Below are 23,410 nucleotides of genomic sequence, written 5' to 3'. Positions count from 1 at the left end.
AAAGTTTTAGGAACTTGTGTAAAAATGCTGTAAAATGAGGATGCTGTCATAAATAGATTTTCTTTATCAATTAACTTCTATTAACTAAGTTAATAGAACAAATCAACATTTGGTGTGAGCATGCTTTGTGTTTAAAGCAGCTTTTGCCCTTGGTGCACTTGCGCATTGTTTTTCAGGGGGCTTTGCAGGTAGATTTCTTGAAGCATCTTGGAGACGTTGGCACAGTTCTTCTGGATTGAGTCTGTCTCAGTTTGTTCTGTTTCTTTGTCATTGATGATCAGATCTCTGTGTGGAGCAAACAAAAATCTCACTTGATTGTTACAACTAATGTCAAAATGAATGTTTGGAAATGTAAACTGACAAGATAGATAAAAATAACGGACTTAAAACCATTTTCTATCTGGTGAAAATACTAGTGTTCTAATCATTTTGGCCACTACTGTACAACACAGTAACTCAGTGGAATAAACTGTATGGAAGCGAGGTAATTTGGGAGAGTGTGTGTGTGTGCAGGTGACGGACCGTCTGATATCGGAGCGTTTAAAGAAAACTCCTGATGGATTCTCCCTCACTGATGTTCAGCTCGCTGTGGTTCCTGTTCTCACCGCCCTCACCTCCTATCACAGCTACCTAGAGCAGTCCCGACAGGTACACATACACATCTACCCCGCTATCCAGATGAGAGCAGAATATGAACATCAGGTTTTTTTAGTTTTGTCAGGTTTTATCAATTTTAGCTAGGGCTGTGTTCTAAACCCTAGTGATTTGCCTATCTAGACAGCATCATAGGCACACTCCGAAGGAAGCCAAACTGTTACCTTATAAGTTACCTTAAGTTAAATATGAATTTATTTAGGTGTATTATTATGTTTAAAGTGAACATACAATTATTGTACTTAAATTAAAGATACATTTATTGAAATGTGTTATTGTATTTACAATAAACATACAATTATATAAATGTATTATTAAATTTAAATTAAATATAAATTTATTTAAATGTGTACTTAAATGTATTAAAGTATGTAAATACTTAAATCAAATAAGTTTAATTTAAATTTATTACATTTAAATTAAGCATGTTTATTCAAGTGTATTATTAAATTTAAATTAAGTATACAATTATGTACATGTATTATTACACTTAAATTCAAATTTATTAATAAATGTATACTACTTTATTAAATTAAAATTAAATAAAATATTAAATACATTTATTTAAATGTATTACATTTTAATTAAAATGTCCATTTATTAAATTTAAAGTACACATTTTAATTTATAATATAAATTATATATAATTTAAATTAAATGTGTTTACTTAAACTTATTAAATTTCAATTAAGAAATCATTTACTTAAATGTGTTATTAAATTTAAACTAAATAAAAATGAAAGTGTGTTAAATTTAATGTGAGAATACATTTACTTAAATTTATTCTTACACTTTAATTAATTAATGAATCAGTCGGCAGCAGATCTAATCTCTGGAGTGACGGTTTTGGAGGTGATAGCAGCCAATCATCTGATGCGCATCTAGGAATGAATTGGAGAAATGTGTTGATAGCCCAGTTTCCTCACCTGTTTTCTCAGAGGGAGCTGGTCCAGTGTTTGGAGAAAGGCCTGATTTACCGCTGTGCTAAGCAGTGTGTGGTGGCTTTGACCATGTGCACCGTTGAGATGCCCGACATCATGATCAAACTCCTGCCCGCCCTCATCGTCAAGCTCACGCATATCTCAGCAACCGTGGCCATGGCCTCGCCCATGCTGGAGTTCCTGTCCAGTGAGTGCAAGCCTTTATCACATTCTGACCAATCAGAGCCACCCTACTCACTTTAGGATACAACCACAGCAAAACGACACCTGTGGATCATATACAGCTCAAGTACTGATGTTTTTGTCTCGTGTCTCTCTCTCTCTCTCTCTCTCTCAGCATTAGTGCGGCTCCCACATCTGTATGCTAACTTCGTAGCTGAGCAGTACGTCAGCGTCTTTGCCATATCGCTGCCGTACACCAACCCCTCAAAGTGAGTAAGCTCACACACACCTGTGAACTCACACATACAGAACATGTAGCCTTCATCAGCTATTTAACTACTTCATGTTCATTTATAATGTTACAAGAGATTTCTGTTTCAAATAAATGGATTTTTGAACTTTTTAGTTCTCAAACATTGATAATAATTAGAAATGTTTCTTGAGCAGCAAATCATCATATTAGAATGATTTCTGAAGGATCATGTGACACTGAAGACTGGAGTAATGATGCTGAAAATTCAGCTTTGATCACAGGAATCAATTACATTTTAATATAATATTCACTTAGAAAACAGTTATTTTAAACTGTAATAATATTTAAAAATTATTTTTAATCAAATAAATGCAACCTCCATGAGCTGAATGATCTTAAATGGTGTGTTTTCTTGTTTTTTCTTCATTCTCTGTAGGTTTAATCAGTACATAGTGTCTCTCGCCCATCATGTGATAGCCATGTGGTTCATACGCTGCAGACTGCCTTTCAGGAAAGACTTCGTTCAGTACATCACCAAGGTGCGTGATGGGATTGTCAGGCCCATGTGTTTACGGACCGATCTGTTGGTCTTGAGTTGAAGTGTGATTTTTTGTGTGATTAGGGTCTCCGTTCAAACGCTCTTCTTCCGTTCGATGACTCTCATGAGCAGAGCAGCTTCAGAGCACGCAGCACCAGCCTGAACGAGAGGCCCAAGAGGTACACACACACACACACACACACTCACACACGCAGGGCCGGATCACGGTTTGTCTCATGTCAGGTTTTGCCGTGGGAAGGACTCAAAGCATGATTGTCATTCAGGCGCCTCATTGGTTCATTTTTTTTGATGGTAGTGTTGTGATTTCTGGCTTTGTGTGTCTGGTTTACGTCAGAACAGTTTTCACTTCCACACACGGATGCTAGTTTGACTGTGGGACGTCTCGTCTTTCTCGCTGTCTTTTCTTATCAGTCTCATTTCTTTGTCTGTGTGTCTCTCTTTCTCTCCTCATCTGGTTCAGCAGTGACTGTTTCTCAAAGGCAGACTGTCACATCAAAACCATTAACACATTCATTTATGAAAGAGTGTTTCTTTAACTACGGCCACTTTATGTCCCAGGGATTGATTTTTATTCAGACAAATAGATTTCGAATTCTCATTTTTTGCTATATGAAGGTCACATTAAAACTGGAGATTTAAAAAAAAATTTTTTCTTTTAGCAAACTTAGTTTTGATACTTTTCAAATGCCTTTTATGTTTTTAATTTAAAAAATGCATGTTTGAAACTATGATAGTCTAATTAAAGAGGATATTGGTCAGTAGTCGTTATTTTAGCATTTGTGTATTTATTTATTTTGTGAAAGCTATGGATTTTGCAAAATGCAGTATATTTATAAATATATTTATAAATATTTTAAAACATGTTTGATGCATTTTCGATCATTTTCATTTTATTCCAAAATATAAAAAATAAAACATTCAATTTCCACCACAGAATTATGATGAATTACGATTTAAGATTTGATGGAAATGACGCAGTGGTGAACATTTTTGTGAGGGTTCATGAAACAGTGTGTTCATCCACTGTTAAAGATTAGGATTATTAGTAGACACATTTAATAAATGAGTTTAAAAAGTGTGTTAATGCAGTTAAATTTCTAAAAGGACTAAAAATGCCCCTAGTTGAAGAAACACCTGAATACAAACAGTACACACATCTCTAAAACTTGTGTTGATGTTTAATAGTCGAAATAACTAGTCATGTGTCTCTAAAAAAGGGACCAATAAACCAGAGGTTAAGAGTCCTGCCTACTAACATCTGGATTTGAACCGAAGCCCGTCTTATTTTCTATTCCTTATTATTTTCCATTAATTTCTACTTCATTCATTCTCTGTCTTTGCTTTTCTTGATTTTCACTTTTTGTATTGGGTGTGAAAACAGTCATTGTCTCATAAGCCAGTTTACTTTAACAGGAAATCTCCATAGTAACGACTTACTAAACCATTATAACCAGCACACCTGATGCAGCAAACAATGCATTGCAATCATTGTAACAACAAGTTTGTTTTTCCAGGCATATCACTAATACACTCCATGAGCAGATATGTCCAGAGTCACAAAACCATCTAATCTCATTGTCCTGATACTGATTTCAGGTTAATTCTCTGTGGAAACCATCAGTGTTCTTTTGTATTCTTTTGTACGTCTTGTGTCTTGTCATTGAAAAGCCTGAAAAAGAGAAGGATCAACCAGTTACATGCACAAGAATATTAATATATTCATGAAAATTTAGTCATACAAATCAAATTTATACTTTCTATGTTTTGTTAATTACATTAATGTGCATCATTCAAGAGTAGATTATTGAAAATTATTTCAATTATTGCTGTTTCAGAATTCATTGATTATGCAAGTACTGGGGTTCATAGATTGACAAAAATCTAATTTTATTTATATATATATATATGTCAAATAATACATTTTAAATAAAACAATCATAAAGCACAAAAAAACGATTAAATATCTTAATCTAAAATGATGTGCATAAACATGTTTCATATTTAGATTTTGAACTTTTTTTATGCTCTTTCTAGTTTATCAGGCCTTACAATTTCTGTTCCAGTTTCTAGTTTCACTCCATCAGGTCATTCATTTGTGTTATGTTTGCTGTATTAATTCTCACACACACACACACATACACATGATCATATCACTGTTTTCCTATTGTTATTAATTTCCAGTATAATGATCATAGCAGTGTCTGAATGCTTTTTTTCTTCCCTGTACCAGTATGTTTGTGCTCTCTGATGAGTTTTTCATTTATTTTCTCCTCTTTCATTCCTTTCGTAGAATGCTGACAGTATATTGCTTACTTTATGCCTTGTTAAGTGTCTGTTGATCTTTATGCTGTTTCTCCTTCCAGTTTTCTGTTTCCTCCTTTGTTTTCTTTTTGTTTTTGAGTGTCGTCCCTGTTTTCTGGTTCTCGGTGTGCACTGCTGACCAAGTTACTTTGTTTTCCTTTCACTTCCTTATTTGACCCCTCCCCCCTCCTCTGATTGGGCCATGCGTGATGGGCGTGGTTTGGGGGGGGTGCCGTCACCTCGGATCCGTCACCTGTGATTGGTCGCTGGCCCTTTTCATGACACTCCACAACCAATCGCACTCCCCCATCCACCCATGCCGACGTGGTTAAAATGCCCCAAATTCCCCCCGACCCTCCCTGGTCACAACGTTATGCTGACGCACACCTGACCTCGTTTGCCCTCGGGGCAGTTTGCGGACGACCAAAGTGGCGAAGCAAGGCCCCAGCGCAAACTCTCCCGTTAAAGACCTGAAAGATCTGTCGGCCATGGACGCCTTCCGCTCCCGAAGCATCAGTGTGTCCGAGCATGCGGTGCGCAGGTAGAGCATTTTTGGTCACCTCAAAACTCAACAACCGATTGATATCCCTGCTTTTCCTTTTCTGTATGCAGGGACGGTGGGTGGGGCTTGGGCATTCGGGGGCGGGGCGTTGTCTTGGCGATGCGGGGTGGGCGTGGACATCTGGTTTGGGCTAATTCTGATTGGGCAGGAAAGTGTGCATGCTGGAGGAGGGTTTTGTCATTTTCTTTCGTTTCATTGATGGTAATGTTGACTGCATGCGTCAAACCTTGCGAGCATCTGTTTTGATTTCAGCCTAACCCCGTTTTGTATTGGCTTTTACCATGCTTATTGGTGCCGTTTGTGATGGTGTTTTTTCTTTCCACGAGCAAATGGCCGTACTATGGAGCCCCTAAAGGGACATGGTGATGGGGAAAATATTTTTTCAATCCTTTTGTTCACCTGCAAAAGCTTTGCCTTCCCTCAAGAAACTTTGCGTTCGCTTTCAAAACTTTTGCGTTCACAAGAAACATTGTGTTACATGTCAATGTTTTTGCGTTCTCTCGCAAAACTTTTGTTTCCTTAAACTTTGCGTTTTCTCGCAAGTTTACATTCTCTCACAAAAATCTAGCATTTCCCAGGAAACTTTTACATTCTCTCGTAACAACTGTTGCGTTATCTAAAAAAAAAATGATTTGCTCGTAAAATGTTTGTGATGAATAATATGAGGTGGTAGGAAAAACAATATTTCAGTGACTTTGAGAGTAAACAAAGTTTCTTGAGGGAAGTTTCTTTTGCAAGAGAAACTTTGCGTCCACTTGCAAAACTTTACCATTCTCTGATAAATAACTTTTGTTACCTTTTTGCGCCCCACTGAGAAAATTTGCATTTAATCGTAAAACAGTTATGATATGAGGTGAGAGGATAAATGATATTTCAATACTTTTGCAAGCTAACACAACGTTTCTGTGGAACACAATACTTTTGCGAGAGAAACATTGCATTCACACACACAACTTTCTCTCACAAATGTTTGCGATCCTCAGAGAAACTTTGCGTTGTATTTCAATGCTTTTGCATTCTCTTGCAAAACTTTTACGCTCTCTTCCAAAACGAATGTGTTCCTCTGAAAAAGGAAAAAAAGCACATGCATAGAAAAATATTTTCCCATCCCATTTTTTTCCATCTCCATGTCCCTTTAGGGGCTCCGTACCGCACACAGGAAGCATGCACAATTGAAAGTATGCGTTTACACATTGGAGCGAGTTTACACTTTTCTCTCTTTGCTGTTTGTTGAATGAGATGGACGGCAGTGATTCAGCTCCCAAACACTAGGGGGCGCACTCCACTTGCTCAGCCTGCTGCCTGTCTGAGCCTGTTTTAACCTTCACTTATTCACATCATATTCACACACTCTTTACACATGATCCAGGTACAGTAACCATCCATGTTTTATCATACCACATTTTGAATCATGACCAAAAAGTCGCACAATAATACGCTGCGAAAACGCTGAAAATGTTTCACTGATGCCCTCTTCAAATGCTGTGTTTTCAACCCAATAAGTTTTATTAGCATTTTTTCAGAGCATATACTTACCTGATATCATTTCAAACCCATATGAATTTCTTTCTTGTGTAAAACACAATTTTCCATACAGCAAAATACATTCTGTTGATTTCCCCTCACAGCTTTGTTTTCTTTGCATAAATATGAAGTCTAACCTCCATGTGCCCCTGAACTCATTAACAAACTGCAGTGCTCATTAACCAGCAGATGGCAGCGTAGCATCAGATGAGATTCTGGCAGAGGGAGACATTTCCAGTAATATTTGCCCTGGAAAGTCTGTTTTATTAACCCAGTGCATCTACTTACCATAAAACCTATTAATCAGCGCCTCCAAGTTAACAGGATGTTAATGAATAGAGCGTCCGCTATTAGCAAGCACAGGGACTTCATATGGCATATTTGTTTTATTATCTATTATGTCTGCAAATTACCCTGCCATTGGTTTACTAATTGCCTAAAGTATTTCTGTGCCAGGGGCTTTTGTTTGAGTAATTTCAAGGTCGCTTGTTATGATTTAATGGCATTTTTGGTGACACAAAAGTGAGCTAGTAATGCTGAACTTGATTTAAATCACAAGCAGTTTGACTCTTGCTGTGTTAAATGAAAGTGTACGGCTTCAGTTTTAGGTTTTTAAATGTTTTCGAAACTCATAAAAAGTGAAACTTAAAAAAAAAAAAAAATCAAGTGAAGATTTGTACTGCCATATTCCACTCATTCATATTCAGCTCTGTCATCGCTTAATGCATCAATAGAGTAAAATTGCATTGACAAACCACATTATTTATTATTCTACAGACATCAACAATCATCCGACTGCAGCTAATAGAGATGATTGAGGGCTTGATGTGCAAGTGAAGAGCTGGCGAACAGTGAAGCGTTTTCTTTGTGTGACAGCAGTCAAAATATGTTTATGTTGGAAATTGTGCCTTTTGAAAAAAATCAACTGGTTTAGAGGATATCATAATTTTCATATAAGGGTTTGGTGTTATGATCAGCTGTACTGGACGCCCAGGATTCAGAGACTTTATGGACATTTTATGTGGCTTTAAAAATATAACATTCTAGGTTTGATTTAAATATTTGAAATTTTCTGCATTTACTGAGCAAACAGGTATGCAGGATATAGAAGTGTCGAGGTTGAGGCTGAAGAATTACTGAATGATTAAATGTAAAGACACAAACTGGGACTTCCTGTCTGTGTGAGTGCATTTTGTGTGTGTGTTTATGTGCTGGATGACCCTGTTGATGGGCGCTCGAGTGATTGGGTTTGGTGTGGTGGTTAAAGCTCAGGTTGTTGGATCGATTCCAGTGAGGAAAAAGTCAGTTCTGCCTTTGAGCGAAGCAGCTGAAGGAATGCTCCAGAATTAGCTCATCTCTATCTACAGCATTTGTCTGTTACTACAGAAAATATCTTCGACCCTTCAATCAGGTGGTGTTTACACTAACACCCTTTCAGTGGAAGTTCACAGGGTTCATTCACTCTTGGTCTTTAAATGCAAAAAATGTAATGCTTAAATTTTTGTTAAACATTTTTATTGTACAAAAAGGAAAGTAAGTGTTTCTGTCACACTACTCTCATGTTAAAGTGTCTGTGGTAAATGTAATGTCTATTACCTTAAAAGTATTGCTTTCCCATATTTACTTATTTACATATTCTATTGCATTACAGTAACTGTGAAAAAATTAAATTATTTAACTTCAATTGCCTTAAAATGTGAATGTCATTTGTAAATGACCTTTAAATATGTTCTATTTGATATTTATTTATATTAGAGAATATTACACTCTAAAAAATGCTGGGTTAAATACAACCCAGCGCTGAGTAAAATATGGACAAACCCAGCGATTGGGTTGTTTTGACCCAGCTTAACCCATTTAACCCATCTGAAAACAACCCAATCGCTGGGTTTGTCCATATTTTACTCAGCGCTGGGTTGTATTTATTAACGCAGCATTTTTTAGAGTGTAGAGTTGATTTATTTTAGAAAATGACTAGAATAAAATAAATTAATATGAAGTAAACAAAAACTAAAAAAAAATAACACTCATAATTAAAGGTGTATGAATAAGTAAAAATTATAATTTATAATTTTAAAATATAGTTAATAGAAAAATATAATCATAATTTAAATTAAATTCAATACAAATTAAGGTAAATACAAAATAAATTTAAATACTACTATAGAATGTTTTGAAAAAATATTCAAAAAATAATTTTTGAAAAATAAATTTTATATAATTAAATATTTTGTTGTTTACAGTGACAGAAAAGTACAGGCAGAGAAATAGGCCGGACTCGAACCTTTGAGCCCCGAAAACACATTTCTTTGCAAACTGAATTAATGTGTTTTTGTATCAGTGTGTCATTGCTTGAAGACAGAATATAGTTTTTATTGTGATAGGTGTTGTGTTGGTTTGTGAAGCATCAGATGTCATGGGTCGCACTGACGCTTTGGAGTAGATGCTTCTGTCTTTCGACTGTGTGTTTGTCGTCTGTGACGCCCACATATGCTCATATCATCCACATTCATCCCTCGTCCCCCACTGAGATGAAATGAAGATGGTCTTTGTTGATTGCATGCTCATGCGTAGCTCAGTTTGGCTTTTTCATACCTCAGATGTAGAAGCGCAGTGCCAGATGTGTAATTGTCATCACGATTCAGAGTGGTTACTAATGTGTTGCTAGGTGTGATGAGGTTGATGATAAGGTAAGATAATATAGATGGGTTTTTATTGCATTCGCTTTGATATTCCTGGAGTGTTCTGGGTAGTTTTTGCATGTTTCTACTGAATGTTCTTATTGGTTGGTATTTGATGGTTGCTAGGCACTGATTAGTTTTTTACTAAAACCAAAAATATTGGAGTCCTGGGTTCTGAATCAGCTATCAGTTTTATTAATTTTATCATGTTTGTGTTTATTATCATTAATATTTATTCATGGAATATATTATTTTGTGTCTGACTGAAAATCAGTCTCCAAGGTTATTTAAAAAAAATTATCATTATTATTAACTTTATTTTTGTTTTGTGCTTTTTTATTTTGTTTTATATTTTTAACTATAGATATATCAATATATCTTTATCTTTCTTTATCTAAACCAAATTTTTTTTTTTTATGTGTGTAAATATATATATATATATATATATATATATATAAAATGCTGTCAAAATTAGCGCGTTAACGCAGGCAATACATTTTTAACGTATTAATGCAGAACGTCTTTATGAGCACATCAAATGGGAGACGATTCAGACGCGCTTCACTTCAGCGGCAGGCGCGAGTCAAACGAGCGCGGAAACTGTACTGTGCTTACAGCAAAGAAACTACAGTACGAGCATGCAATGTCATAGTTATAGCGGCAGTTAAGCCATGAAGTTACCAAAAAAAAGTCATTCAAGAACAAGTCTCTGAAATGCAGTGGTTTCCCAAACTGTCCTGGAGCAGCCCAGCACTCTCCCTCATCTAACACACCCGATTCAACTCATCAGCTCATTAATAGAGACTTTAAGACCTGAAGTGGGTCAGAACGGGTAAAGAGATGTGAGAAAATAGAAATACGATGCATGTCAGATCCGCATATCAACCCTAGCTCTTAAACAGTCAAAAAAACCTAATAACCCAGCTGCTGTGATGTCTGTTTATCAAAGAAAAAAAGAGGAAATCAATAACTTTTGTAACTTTAAGGATTCATCTACAGTATATTTCATTTTAAAATTTTGTGTTTGGTAACTCTTGATAGCTCTCAATTATACTGTAATGTTGAATGGCTAGTTAATGGGTAAATATTAGGGGGAAAAAAATATTTTATAGAGGCATCAGTAGTATTGGTATCAGTGATACTGGCCTTCAGTCATAAAAAAGATTCCATTACACAAATATTAAAAATATACGGTCTTTATTTACATTAATTTAAGGATTGAATATGAAATTATTGCAATATAAAAAATGTGCGATTTTAATTATTTTTTTATCAATTGACAGCACATATATATTTAATTAATAGTTTATATATTTATACTTATATAAATATATTTATATATATATGATTTATCGTTTAATACTCGAGTTAGGGCTTAGTTACTTATTGCCAGCGAGGTCTCACACACACACACTCTCGTGCTCACGGACTGTAGCGTTTCTTGCGTGTTTGGTGTTAATGAGTTGTTCACCTGTGCCTGTTTCTCAGGTCAGAGAGTCGATGTTGCAGTCAGAAGTGCTTTAGCTGAATGGCTTTGGCAGCAGTGTGTGTTTACGCGGGTTGGCGTGTGTGTCGTCTTAGTGTATGGAGATGATGTGGGCTCTGCTGATTTCCCCAGGGCTGCAGTTGCCGTGGTTACAGAAGGGCAGGATGCTGATGGCTGTCTTAGATTAATGCCATCACCTGGATAATCACACGGCTCTTCACAGGTGTGTGTGTGTGTGTGGATCGCAAGCTGGCAGCTGAACTTTTCTAGGGGTGTGTGTGTGTGTGTGTGTGTGTGTGTGTGTGTTTGTGTGTTAAACAGCCATGCTCTCTCCCGTTTTCTCTCCTGCTCAAGGTTTGTCAGTCCCAGTTTTGTGTCACTAAAAGAGAAACAAAAAGGCTTTGACTAAACTAAACAAAACAAAACAAAACAAAACAGATAAAGGAATCATTCACTCAAAAATTAAAATTTAGTCAAAAATGAATTCGTATTCATGCATATTCCAACTAACGCACCACGATTGGTCACAATTTTTTGTTCCAGTTTTATCTTAGTAGTATTTGTATACTACTTTCATTTTTAGTAATATGGTAAATTAGCTTTTATTTTTATATTTTAAGTTTTCATTTAAATTTTAGTTGAATTTTTTTGTGCTATAATTAGTTATTTTTGTTAGATAATATTTTTTTATATTACTATTTAGGTGTAATAGATTTTTTTTTTAGTTTTAGTTGAGTTTGTTTTTCATTCATTTATTTTTTTCCAGGTGGTAATTTCAGTTCTTCAGTTTCTTTGATTTCAATTTTCCACAGTTTTTATCTAATATACTGTATATTTTTCAGCTTTATTTCAGCTAACAAAAACTACTTTTAATAGTCAACAATAATAATCCTGCTCTGTTCCTTCCAAAATATACCACATATTACCTTAAATATTGCACATGAGTCATATGGACTACTTTGAGAAAATGTTAGCTTGTTTTTTTTTTTGTTGACATTTTTGAAGCTGATTTTGTGTTTTAATGAAGAAATAGTCATATGGTTTTAGAATGACTTGAGAGTGACTGTTATTTTAATGTTATAGTATTTATTAATATTTTAATTAGCTTTTTTCTTTTTAATTTTTTTTCAGCCTTCATTTTAATTTTAGTGTAAGATTTAAAAATCGTTTTTATTGTCCTTTTTAATATTTCTGTTTAGATTTAGATTTTACTTCCACTAATTTTTGTACTTCAACTTATTTTATTTCAGTTGCAGTTTTATCCAATATTTAAATTTAATTTTATTTCCATTAAAGCCAAAAACTACTTTTAATAGTTTTAGATAACAAAAACAGTAGAAAGTGAGTATTTTTACCTTTAAGTAAAGATAAACTCACACAGTGTCTCTAATTTGATTTATAAACGAGTGTGAGTCTGTTTTAACTGCGTGTGTGTGTGTGTGTGTGTGTGTGTGTGTGTGTTTAAAGGGCCACTTCAGCTTCAATCAACATCTGAATCTGATTTGTTACCCGCTGACACTGGCATCTTAACATCTTCACAAACACACTCACGCACACTCATCTCAAGCTGCACACTGTGTCCTAACCAGCCGTGACGAGTGAAAAATATCCACACTAATCATCTGCCATCATAACAAGCATAAAGACTGTGTAGCTCCGCCCACAGTGACACGTCAGAATCAGAATCAGAATCAGATGACTCGGAATCAAATGAATCTGAATCTGAATCTGAATCAGTCAGTGGTTCAGAATTCTGGTTAGGACATGGTGTCAGAGACTAGCTGAGATCTCTGACTTGACTAGAACCAGTTTGAGCTGGTTGTGAGGTGCACTCTTTGACCCCGTGACCTGTCCTGTACCTGCTGTAACCCGGTGCCTGTGTGTGACCCCTAACCCCGTCCTGTGCAGGATGCAGACGTCCAGCACCACCTGCAGCCTGGGCTCGGCTGACGAGAACGCAGTGATGCAGGCAGACGACGCGCTCAAGACCGTCCATCTGGAGCTGACGGAGACCTGCCTGGACATGATGGCACGATACGTCTTCTCCAACTTCTCTGCGCTGCCCAAGAGGTGACGCCTGTTCACCACAAACCACACGTCACAGTTCATCTGCATTTACAGCCCTCATTTCATCTAATTAGAAGCATGTTTTAACAGTCCAATTAATCGCAATCAACGCTGCAGTATTTGCAATTGAATATCAATGTTTGATTAGAAAAGCCATTAATTGAAGATAAAATAAAAAATGTTACATTATCATGCCAGATAGAAGCGTTGAATCAGGAGACATGATTAATTTAAGATTCATATATTTGAGTAATTTCAATTAATTAATGAAATGTATGGTAAAATTACACAATCATGCCTTCTGATTCAACAAGTATGTAATACATTAAAATAAAATGTAATAAAATAGTAGTAATTGCATTAAATGAATACATGAAATTGATCATTGTAAATTGATAATATGCTGAAGCAATTAGTAATTTATATTAGTATTTATAAAATAAAATGAATAATATAACAACAATAATATAATAATAGTAGTTGCCTTTAAACTGAAACAGTTATTAATTGATGTTAAACTAAAATAATTTTAAAAATAATAATAATTGCCTACTTTAATCTGAAACAATGAGTAAAGTTTTATTTTATTTTTTATTAATGTGCATCTTAAAATTAAATTAAATTATTAATAATAATAATAATAATTAATTGCCCTACTTTAAAACTGAAACAATAAATAATTGTGTACTTTTGTATCATGTTTTAAAAAATACAAATTTATAAAAAAGAAAATGGTACAAACAGAACTAAAACAATATAAATATGGTTTTCATTAAGTCAGTTTTTTGCTAATTTATGGCAATAGATCTCACTGACCAATCTTTTAGGATCAATGCACCAAAAGCTGTTTTACTATCCGAACTTTAAAGGAATTGTGATTTCATTCATTTGTCAGGCACTTTGAAATAGAGTCAGCTAAATGAGTAAATGCATTGAAGATATGTCCAGAGCTGCTGTTGTCTCTGCTTTTTCTCTTTCTTTCATTTTAGACTGCTTTACACACTTTTAGCTTGAGCTGTAATTGCTTGACCTTCATCCTTTTGTTCGGAGTCTGTGTGCAAAGCTTTAAATAATACTTGGCTTTCATCTGTGCAGTGCGTGATAAATGCAGGCCGCTGAACGCTGCATCGATTCATCTTTTGTACCAGAGTAAACTTTTTCACTCTTATAGTAGTTGTTTCACTCCGTCTGTGAATAGGCACATCAGCCGATATCCTTATTCGGCCTGTTGTTTTGGACAGTGTAGCATCTACTTTTAGCGCGCAAGCAGCAAACTCCTTTCAGAGATGAATGTGTTTTCTCACAATGACACTAAATGAAGATGATTAATGGGCTTCATAAACTCCCTTCCTCTCTCAGGTCTCCCATCGCAGAGTTCCTGTTGTCCGGTGGCCCCAGTATGACTTGGCTGGTTGGGAATAAGTTAGTCACCATTACAACCAGCGGCGGCTCGCGAACCCAATCCCTTCTGGGTCTGGACATGGCAGAGAGGCCTGGAGGAGGAGAAATGACCAGGTACGCCACTGGTGTCACAAACCAATCATGTTATTACTGTAGGATAACATAAGCACATTGCTTGCATGAATTATATAAATAGATAGGTGGATTGATGTATAGATAGTAGGTGTGTAACGGTTCACAAAATTCATGCTTCGGTTCGATACGACACAGTGGTGTCACGGTTCGGTACGTTTTCGATATGGGAGGGGGTTGCTTACATGGCAATGTTGGAAATATTTATGTTTTAAACCATGAAGGCGAGCCAACAGAAATCACAAGAAGCGTGCAAACTTTGTGCAAGAGTTATGCCGGTGAACGTCTCAATCTGTCAATTCACTATGCAGAAAGTGAAAGTAAAAACAGAATGACGCATGCGTAGCGTAAGCGCCGGTGATTAGTGACGAACACGAAAGCGCGGAGGAGAGAGTGAAACAAAACGCCGGTTTGGATATAAGCCAAGAGGAGGCTGGTTTTCCTTTGCTAAAGTAAGGAAACTTTGCTCCTGTAAACAAATTTGCTCAACACGTACATCCTGCATCATCCGCCTGGAACGGCTTGCATGTATGACAGTCAGCAGAAGTGAGAAAAAAGTGTTTATAACATTTTAAATATGGATATTTTTCTTACTAAAATGCATAGATTCGCTACAAGAGGCCTTTGTTCACCCCCTGGAGCCGTGTGAGGCATGTTTTATTATGGATGCGCGCACTTTATTTGATTACTTTTGGATTGTTGAGAAAAAAAAACACCCGCTTGCTTCCATTCAAACGCTTGGAAGACCCAGGATATCTTTTAATATAACTCTGATTGGATTCATCTGAAAGAAGAAAGTCATATACAGCTAGGATGCTTTGAGGGTGAGTAAAACATGGGCTAATTGACTAACCCTTTAATTGTAATTTTAATTTAACAATAAAAGTAACTTCATAATAATAATAATAATAATAATAATAATAATAATAATAGGCCTAATGAAAATAAGAATGCAACAGGCCTACATTAATTGGAAATGCGAAATCTTCTTAATATTGCCAATAATTGATGTTTTTGACAATATCTCTGGCTATAGTTGATACAAGATCATCGTCTTTCGACGCACCCCAGCTAGGAAGGGGAGGTTAACACGGGGCAGACAGCAGGTTGTCTGTTACATCGTTTGGGCTCGTTGTTGAGCGCAGTGGCACTGAGAACATTATATTTCACACACTTTAAGCTCTTTTATTTTCCAAACGTAAAAGGATTAGTCCAACGACTCGTTTGGTTTGTAAAGCATACCAAACAGAAAGCCTCGTACCGAACTGTTCAATATGAATACGTGTATCGTTACACCCCTAATAGGTGGATAGGTAGACGGATAGATGGTTACAACTTTTGGCATTATCAGATACGAACCTCTTTCCACTTAGGACAGGAATGACAATGTTTACTGAGTCTCATCAGATGGGAAAACATAAAAACAAACAGACATATGACTCTTCTGCAGGTCTGACCCGTCATTACACACCCGACAGACGAAAGAGGCTCCTGCTAAACTCGAGTCTCAGTCGGGCCAGCAGATCAACAGCAGCACTCGCACCCGTGTCCGCTCCATATCAGGTGACAGTTCTCACACACACACACACAGGTTTGTTTTTGTGAATTGTGGGGACATTCTTTAGGCGTAATGGTTTTTATACTGCACAAACCGTATTTTCTATCGCCCTACATCAACCCTACACCTAAACCTACCCCTTTGGAAACTGTGCATTTTTACTTTCTCAAAAAAACTCGCTCTGTATGATTTATAAGCCTTTTGAAATATGGGGACATTGGGTAATGTCCTCATAAGTCACCTTCTCCTTGTAATACCTATGTCATGCTCATGTCATTATGCAAATTTGTGTCCTCGTGTCACAAAAACACACACACCCTTTTAATTAAACAATCTCTTCTTGCTTCTGTAACCTTAAAGACTTCTACATGTAAATTACTTCTTTCATTACTGTCTAGCCCTCTGTATGAATCCAGTCACCAAATGCTTGAAGTAGATATATGAGCTGTCATACATGAAATTAAAATCTTAAAGGGACAGTTAACTCAAAATGTTAATTCTGTTATCATTTACTCACCCTTGTCGTTCTAAAATGTTATGATTTTTATCTATGGACAGATGGAGATATTTTGAAGTTTTTCTTAATCTATAAAAGTCAGTGGGGTTCGAAAGTTTCAAGCTTCAAAAAGTATGTAAAGGTTGTGTAAAAGTAATTACCTCCCCCCCAAAAAACAGTGGTTTAGTTGCTGTGTATGAGCAGAGAAATTTAAGTGGTTATTCACTCTCAAATCAAATATGGCAAAATGTCAGTAACATCAAACCTCATTGGTTCTTGTGTGTGTCACATGACTTTGATTATTAAAACTAAAACTATTACAAATTATTTCCTTTAATTTAAATTTTAACATTATAATAATGTAAAATAAAATGAATATTAGAATAATAGAGGAAAAACTTTAACTGGAAAAAAAAAAAGTTCTAAATTTGAAACAACTGAAATAAATTTTAGGTTTAAAATACTAAAACTAAATAAATAAAAATATTAAAAACAAAATTAATAACAATAACAAAAGCTCACAACAAAATTACTTAAACTAATATTGAAATGAAAACTGGAAATATATAAAAATAGAAGCTAGTGCAAAATATGAATAAAATCAATAATAGTATATAAATAATATTAAAATAACATTGCTCTGTTCATCATACGAGAATCTTTCATGAATTCAGCATGAAATCAAAATTAATTTAATTGTTCTATTATTATTGTTGTGAATAATTCTTAAATGCATGTTACTTTTGTAAGGTCCACGAATTTGGTCCAAGGATGGTATCCAATCATGGATGAAGGTTTCCTGCATGTTCGGTCTTTTCAGCGCGCATAGTTATTAAATTTAGGTTAACTTCAAATCTGACTCCATTTTATTATGACCTCTAAATTTAGATTGAAATGCCAATTGATTATCTGTTCATTTCTAATTATTATTATGACATTTGATTATTCTAGTCAACTCTTTACCATTATTGTACTCGTTCATTCGGGTGCTCATGTTGCTCAAAGATATCGCTTCAGCTGTTAGCGTATCTTACGGTCACATTCTCATCAGTCTTGGTTACTAGACAGAGGTAATTGCCTAATACTTTAGACGGCCGCTCCTATGCTCGCTCATTCTAAAAGTACCTTTAATTAGCCCCCATAGATTTGTACACACTTGAATAAAGCAACACTATTTCTAGTCAGAGGTCACAACCACTACTACAGATATAAGCCGACCAACATTACTTTCCCTGATAGTAGCTTTAGTATGGTCATGCCATGGTTTCCCCATGTACACTTAGCTAGAATAATATTACAATAAACAGAGGTTAGGCTCACCCTATTTAGGTTGGTCGTACAACATCCAGTTGACCTAGACGGAAATTCCCTTTTAGCCCTTACAATCTAAGTACACTTGAACTAATACCAAGTGTTAGCCGGATCTCTAAAGATACAGTTGGTGTGCCCTATGCTCCATCTCAACTGAATCTTAGTCTGTTACTAACCTGATGCAGGAAATGCGGTAACAAGGATACAACGTAATCTACTAGAGTCAATCATTTCAGAGTAAGTCAGAAAAAATTCAAATGTAACAATTTATTATCAGTCAGGTAAATATGTGTTATGCCAATTATACAAACAATTCAAATATCAAATCAGTACAAAACATCAAAATCTCAAAGATGAATCTAAGAGTAAGCATACCTGACTTGAGAAAAATACATAATATGAAGTGTGCGAACACACTTCATCCTATGGGCTCATTCCGGCTACAGAAGGCCCTGATCTTCTTGCAACATTTCCTTAAGTACTCTGACCAAGACCAACATCCCCCGAGATGGAGACAGGAACTAACAATTGGAATTTGCATTGATCAAGTAGAGTTATCACTTTTTGGAACAGAAGGTAATTTGCATGAAAGGCACTGGGAACTGACCCGCCCTCTACAGAGTGCAAAATATTTCTAAACTCTTAGGATCTGTATTACCTTTTAGTTTACTACTTATAAGAATGAGACCATTGTATCAGTCGCCCTGAGACCATTTAAATGATACCAAGCATGACTGTAAATATCACTTGCATTAATGTAGAACATTACAATCTACTATTGACCATTCTGAGCAGACTGAGTAGAAGGAAGGATGGATGGAGGGATTTAAGAAGAAACAATTGGAAGTTTCCTGCACCTCCACTCTGTGGGGTGTCTCGAAGATGCCCGTGCATGTTTGTACTGTCTGTTTCTCAGGAGATCAAAGTATCTGAGGTTCTTTCATCCTTACACTTTAAATAAAATCGTCTAGTAAATAGTAGAGTCATTATCATAATTGCAACTAAAATGAACTGTACCATAAAACCATTTTTGTTACTTGAAATAAAACAAATGTTTACTGACATAGTAAAATATATAAAACAACCTACATTTCTCATTTTTATTTTACCGTAACGCGCTAAAATAAGTCAAACTAAAAATGAAATAAAAATGTATAGAATTTAAATTAATTTAGACGTTTAAAAAACAAACAAAAAAAAGACAAAAACACAACATAATTTCTAAAAAATTACTAAAATTAAATGGGGAAATTATAAAAATATAACCTAATTCAAGATATACAATATCTTAGTATATTATGATATGTAATACTTAAAACTAAATAAAAAGTGTTTAAAAAAAACTATAAAACTAAAACTACTACTACTAAAAAAGGTAATATAATATTTGAGATTTTATTATAAAATTAATTTAATATCGTAATAGATATAGTAAAATAACACTGGAAGATAGTAAAGGCATTATATGCCACTCTTGATTTCTCTCTCCAGGTGGTCACGCTCTGCGTGCCGGTCCGGCTCAGAGTCTCAGTCCTCTGGTGGCGTCTCCTGAGGGCGAGTATAGCGGCCCGCTGCCCCCGCCGGGCCCCCCGCTGGAGGTGCTGGGGTCCCAGAGAGGAGTGGAGGAGCACCCGGCGCCCTCCGCCTCGCAGTCCTCAGCGCCGCTCAAAGACAAGTCCAGCTTGGCCGAGTTTGTGCCCATGCTGACGCAGGGCTGGGCCGAGATCTTCATCCGCAGACCCTCAGGTACGACACACCGCAAATATCCGGTGGTGCGTGCTTTACCTCCTAACCTTGTCCCGGGCTGTAATTATCACCCACTCGCTCTCAATTATGACACATTTGTGCAGGCACTAAAATTAAATCATAATCACTTCATTCCAAGGGCGTTTGAGAGGCGCATGAGCGCACTTGCGGCCCGCAGGGGATGCCATGCCATTTCCAAAGTTTCATAATAGTTTGACTCACACCTGCTGTGCCCACGGGCCCAATTTTCCTCAGCTCTTCTCCTCCGTCTGCCTCTAAATGAAGAATTGCTCGGGAGCATTTCACAGATTCTTTTTTTTTGTGCATTAATTGCGACGTGTCCTTGAGTGCTTCACTTCTTGAAGAATAACACATGACGGGATGCTTTTTCAATGTGGTTCCTGAGGATTTCATAGCGTTGCTGTTGTGGTTTTGTTCCTTTCTGTGTTTGTCTTTCACTTTTTGTCTTTCTTTCATGAGTCAGTTTTATGGTGCTATTGCTTTTTTGTGTTTTATTTTTCTTTGTATCTTTTTTTGTGATCTCTCTCTCTCTCTCTCTCTCTCTCTCTTTCTCTCTCTTTTGCTGTCTTTCTTTGAGTTCAGTTCTTTGAGAAACGGTCAAAAGTCAGTATCAAAGAATTTAATTTTTTTCCAAACAGCCAAAAGTTTCCTTTCCCAAGGCAAGGCAAGTTTATTTATACTTATTATTATATTTCATACACAGTGGTAATTCAAAGTGCTTTACTTAAAAGGAAGTGAAATAGTCATAAGGAATTAAAAATAATAATAATCACAACAATAAAAACAAAGTGATTTAAAAATTGATTTAAAAAGAATTTAAAACATTTAAGAATAGAAAATGATTATACATAGTGCAATCAGTTCGGACGTAGCACAGTGCTCATTCAACAAATGCACAGCTAAACAGATGAGTCTGGATTTAAATGTGGCTAATGTTTTAGCACATCTGATCTCTTCTGGAAGCGGGTTCCGACTGCGGGCAGCATAATAGCTAAAAGCGGACTCCCCTTGTTTTGTGTAAACCCTTGGTGTTTCTAACTGACTCGATCCTAATGATCCGAGTGGTCTGTTAGGTTTATATTCAGTGAGCATATCTGCAATGTATTTGGGTCCTAGGCCATTGAGAGATTTATAAATGAGTAAAAGTACTTTAAAATCAATCCTAAATGTAACTGGAAGCCAGTGTAAGGACCTGAGGACTGGTGAGATATGCTCAGATTTTCTGGTTCTAGTCAGAATCCTGGAAGCAGCGTTCTGGATCAGCTGCAGCTGTCTAATGGTCTTCTTTGGAGACCATTACAATAATCCACCCTGCTGGTGATAAAGGCATGAACAAGTTTCTCCAAGTCTTGACTGGACACAAAACATCTAATTCTTGCAATGTTTTTGAGATGATAGTATGCTGATTTAGTTACTGCTTTGACATGACTACTAAAACTAAGGTCTGTCTCCAGAAACACCCCAAGATTGTTTACTTGGTTTTTAGTTGTTTGACCCCTAGAGTCAAGGTATGCATTCACCTTGAGAACTTCATCTTTGTTTCCAAATACAATGACTTCAGTTTTCTCCTTGTTTAGCTGAAGAAAGTTCTGGCACATCCAACAGTTTATTTCATAAATGCATTGGCAGAGGGAGTCAATGGGGCTGTAGTCATTTGGAGATAAGGCTAGGTAAATCTAGGTAGGAAGTGACATCACACATTGTAACCTGTCTGTCAAAAAACAAGGTCAAATGTTTATTTATTTACTTATTTATATTTTGTAAATGTACATGGATATAAAATGTAATATAATTTTAATTGTATTAAAAATAAGTAAAACACTTCCAGTACGCTATCAGAAAAAAGGTATTAAAGCTGTCACTGGGGCAGTACCTTCGCAAAAAGTAAATATTTGTACTTTTTTAGGTATCAGTATGTACACTTCAGGTACTGATGTGTACCTTTAAGGTACAATATGGACCCTTTAGGTACAAAGATGCACCTTTTATATCTTTTTTTCTGAGAATGTATGCTAGTATCATATTTCGGTTGCACTTTATTTTACAGTACATGCACTTATATGTAGTTATGGTGTACTTACATAAGAAAGTACTGATAATATAAGGTAAGTACATGGGGTAGGGTTAGGTTTAGGGGTAGGTTCAGGGTAATAAGTACACAGTATGTACATGAGAAACAGGACTGTAAAATAAAGTGCTACCTTTATTTCTTTCCAAAAACCTAAAAAGTACTTTAATAAAAATAGTGCAACTAAACAAGTAATGCTAATTAATCAATTATTTGAAATTAAAATGAGGTAAAATAAAATCACAAAGTATTTATTTGTTCATAAATGTTCATTTTCTTTCTTTGTTGAATCTCTCTCTGTATAAGCTGAGATCCGACATGTCTCTGGTGCCTGGAGTCAGCTTGTTTCATTAGCGTCGGTGTAATTGAATTTGCCGGATGTGTGGCACGGGCGGGCAGATGCTGATGCAGATGTTGGTTAAACGGGTACATGGGTATATAGCTGTAGGTGTGAACAGACAGCTGGAGGTCTCAGTATGACGAGATCCTCGTCCGTTATGTGTGTGTGCATAATTTTTTACTTTCCATGCAACAGTATTTTACATTTTCATAAAAAATAAATGTATTTGTGTTGTCCTGATGACTATAACTACGGCTGTCATGATTCCTCGATTCAATTAGAGTACTTTTTTTTTTTTTTAAATACTCGATTGCATTTTGCCCGTATTAGCTTGAGTAACCAGCAAAAAAACGAAAGTGGTGATTCCACGGACGAGAATCCATCAAACGCAGCATTAGACCGTTTTCCAAGGCTGCATGATATATTAAACTTATAAAAAAATCATAATAAAGCATAATGCTATTGTGAATTCACAAACGCTACGATTCAGTTAAATAAATATGTGATGTAGGTTAATATACGTGCTTTATTTACATGCGTGTAGGTCACGTGTCAGAGCATTCACAGTAAATGCTGCTCCACACAAACTGTTCAAATCCTATCATCAGGGTTTCCGCGGGGTCTTAAAAACAACTTTACAATTTTACAACTTTAGTTGCATCAAATTTAAGGCCTTAAAAAGTCTTAAATTGTACAAGAAATCTTAATTATGATTTCAAAAAGACTTAAATTTGGGGACGGACAGACCAGAATTGCGATATGGCTGAATGTGACGATTAAACTTCAAAAGGCTATGAAACATGAGTGCTGCATGTTCAAAGTCCTGTGCTGCGCTTCTTTGTATACAGTGTTACCGGGGAAACAGTTATATTTCTACCAAAGCGCCACCTGCTGGCAGAGAATGAATGTGCAATTTCAATAACTGTTGTTTTGATCAGAGTTCAGACAAATGCGAAAATCCACCCATGTTTTTACACTGCAAACACGCAGAGCTTTAAATGTGAACTGGTGGATCGATAAGAAAACAATACATTTGAAAAATCTATAGGGGTGTGCGATATGTATGGTTTGCGATTTTAATAATATTGTAATTGTAGTTTTAACAATGTCCGTTTTGACATTATCGAGTATATCGCGAAAAGCAAAC

At 35.9% G+C, this 23,410-nt stretch overlaps 1 protein-coding gene across 4 annotated transcripts in view; it reads left to right on the top strand.

The window, feature by feature from the left end:
• The window catches only part of tsc2 (TSC complex subunit 2), a 65,331-nt gene that overhangs the window by 12,694 nt on the left and 29,227 nt on the right, over positions 1–23,410 (top strand). For 2 of the 4 annotated variants that reach the window (XM_058776526.1, XM_058776533.1), the window contains 10 exons: positions 514–648; positions 1,593–1,782; positions 1,933–2,026; positions 2,447–2,549; positions 2,633–2,727; positions 5,283–5,411; positions 13,032–13,193; positions 14,550–14,705; positions 16,174–16,286; positions 19,580–19,834. In XM_058776526.1, coding sequence (XP_058632509.1) covers positions 514–648; positions 1,593–1,782; positions 1,933–2,026; positions 2,447–2,549; positions 2,633–2,727; positions 5,283–5,411; positions 13,032–13,193; positions 14,550–14,705; positions 16,174–16,286; positions 19,580–19,834 — 1,432 coding nt within the window. The remainder of the gene's footprint in view (positions 1–513; positions 649–1,592; positions 1,783–1,932; positions 2,027–2,446; positions 2,550–2,632; positions 2,728–5,282; positions 5,412–13,031; positions 13,194–14,549; positions 14,706–16,173; positions 16,287–19,579; positions 19,835–23,410) is intronic. The other 2 variants (XM_058776540.1, XM_058776548.1) reach the window with 1 other exon arrangement.

Source organism: Onychostoma macrolepis, chromosome 01 (assembly GCF_012432095.1).
Source record: "Onychostoma macrolepis isolate SWU-2019 chromosome 01, ASM1243209v1, whole genome shotgun sequence".
NCBI lineage: Eukaryota > Metazoa > Chordata > Actinopteri > Cypriniformes > Cyprinidae > Onychostoma > Onychostoma macrolepis.
Note: the sequence above shows the minus strand (reverse complement) of the source record. Positions and strands in the feature narration are given on the sequence as shown.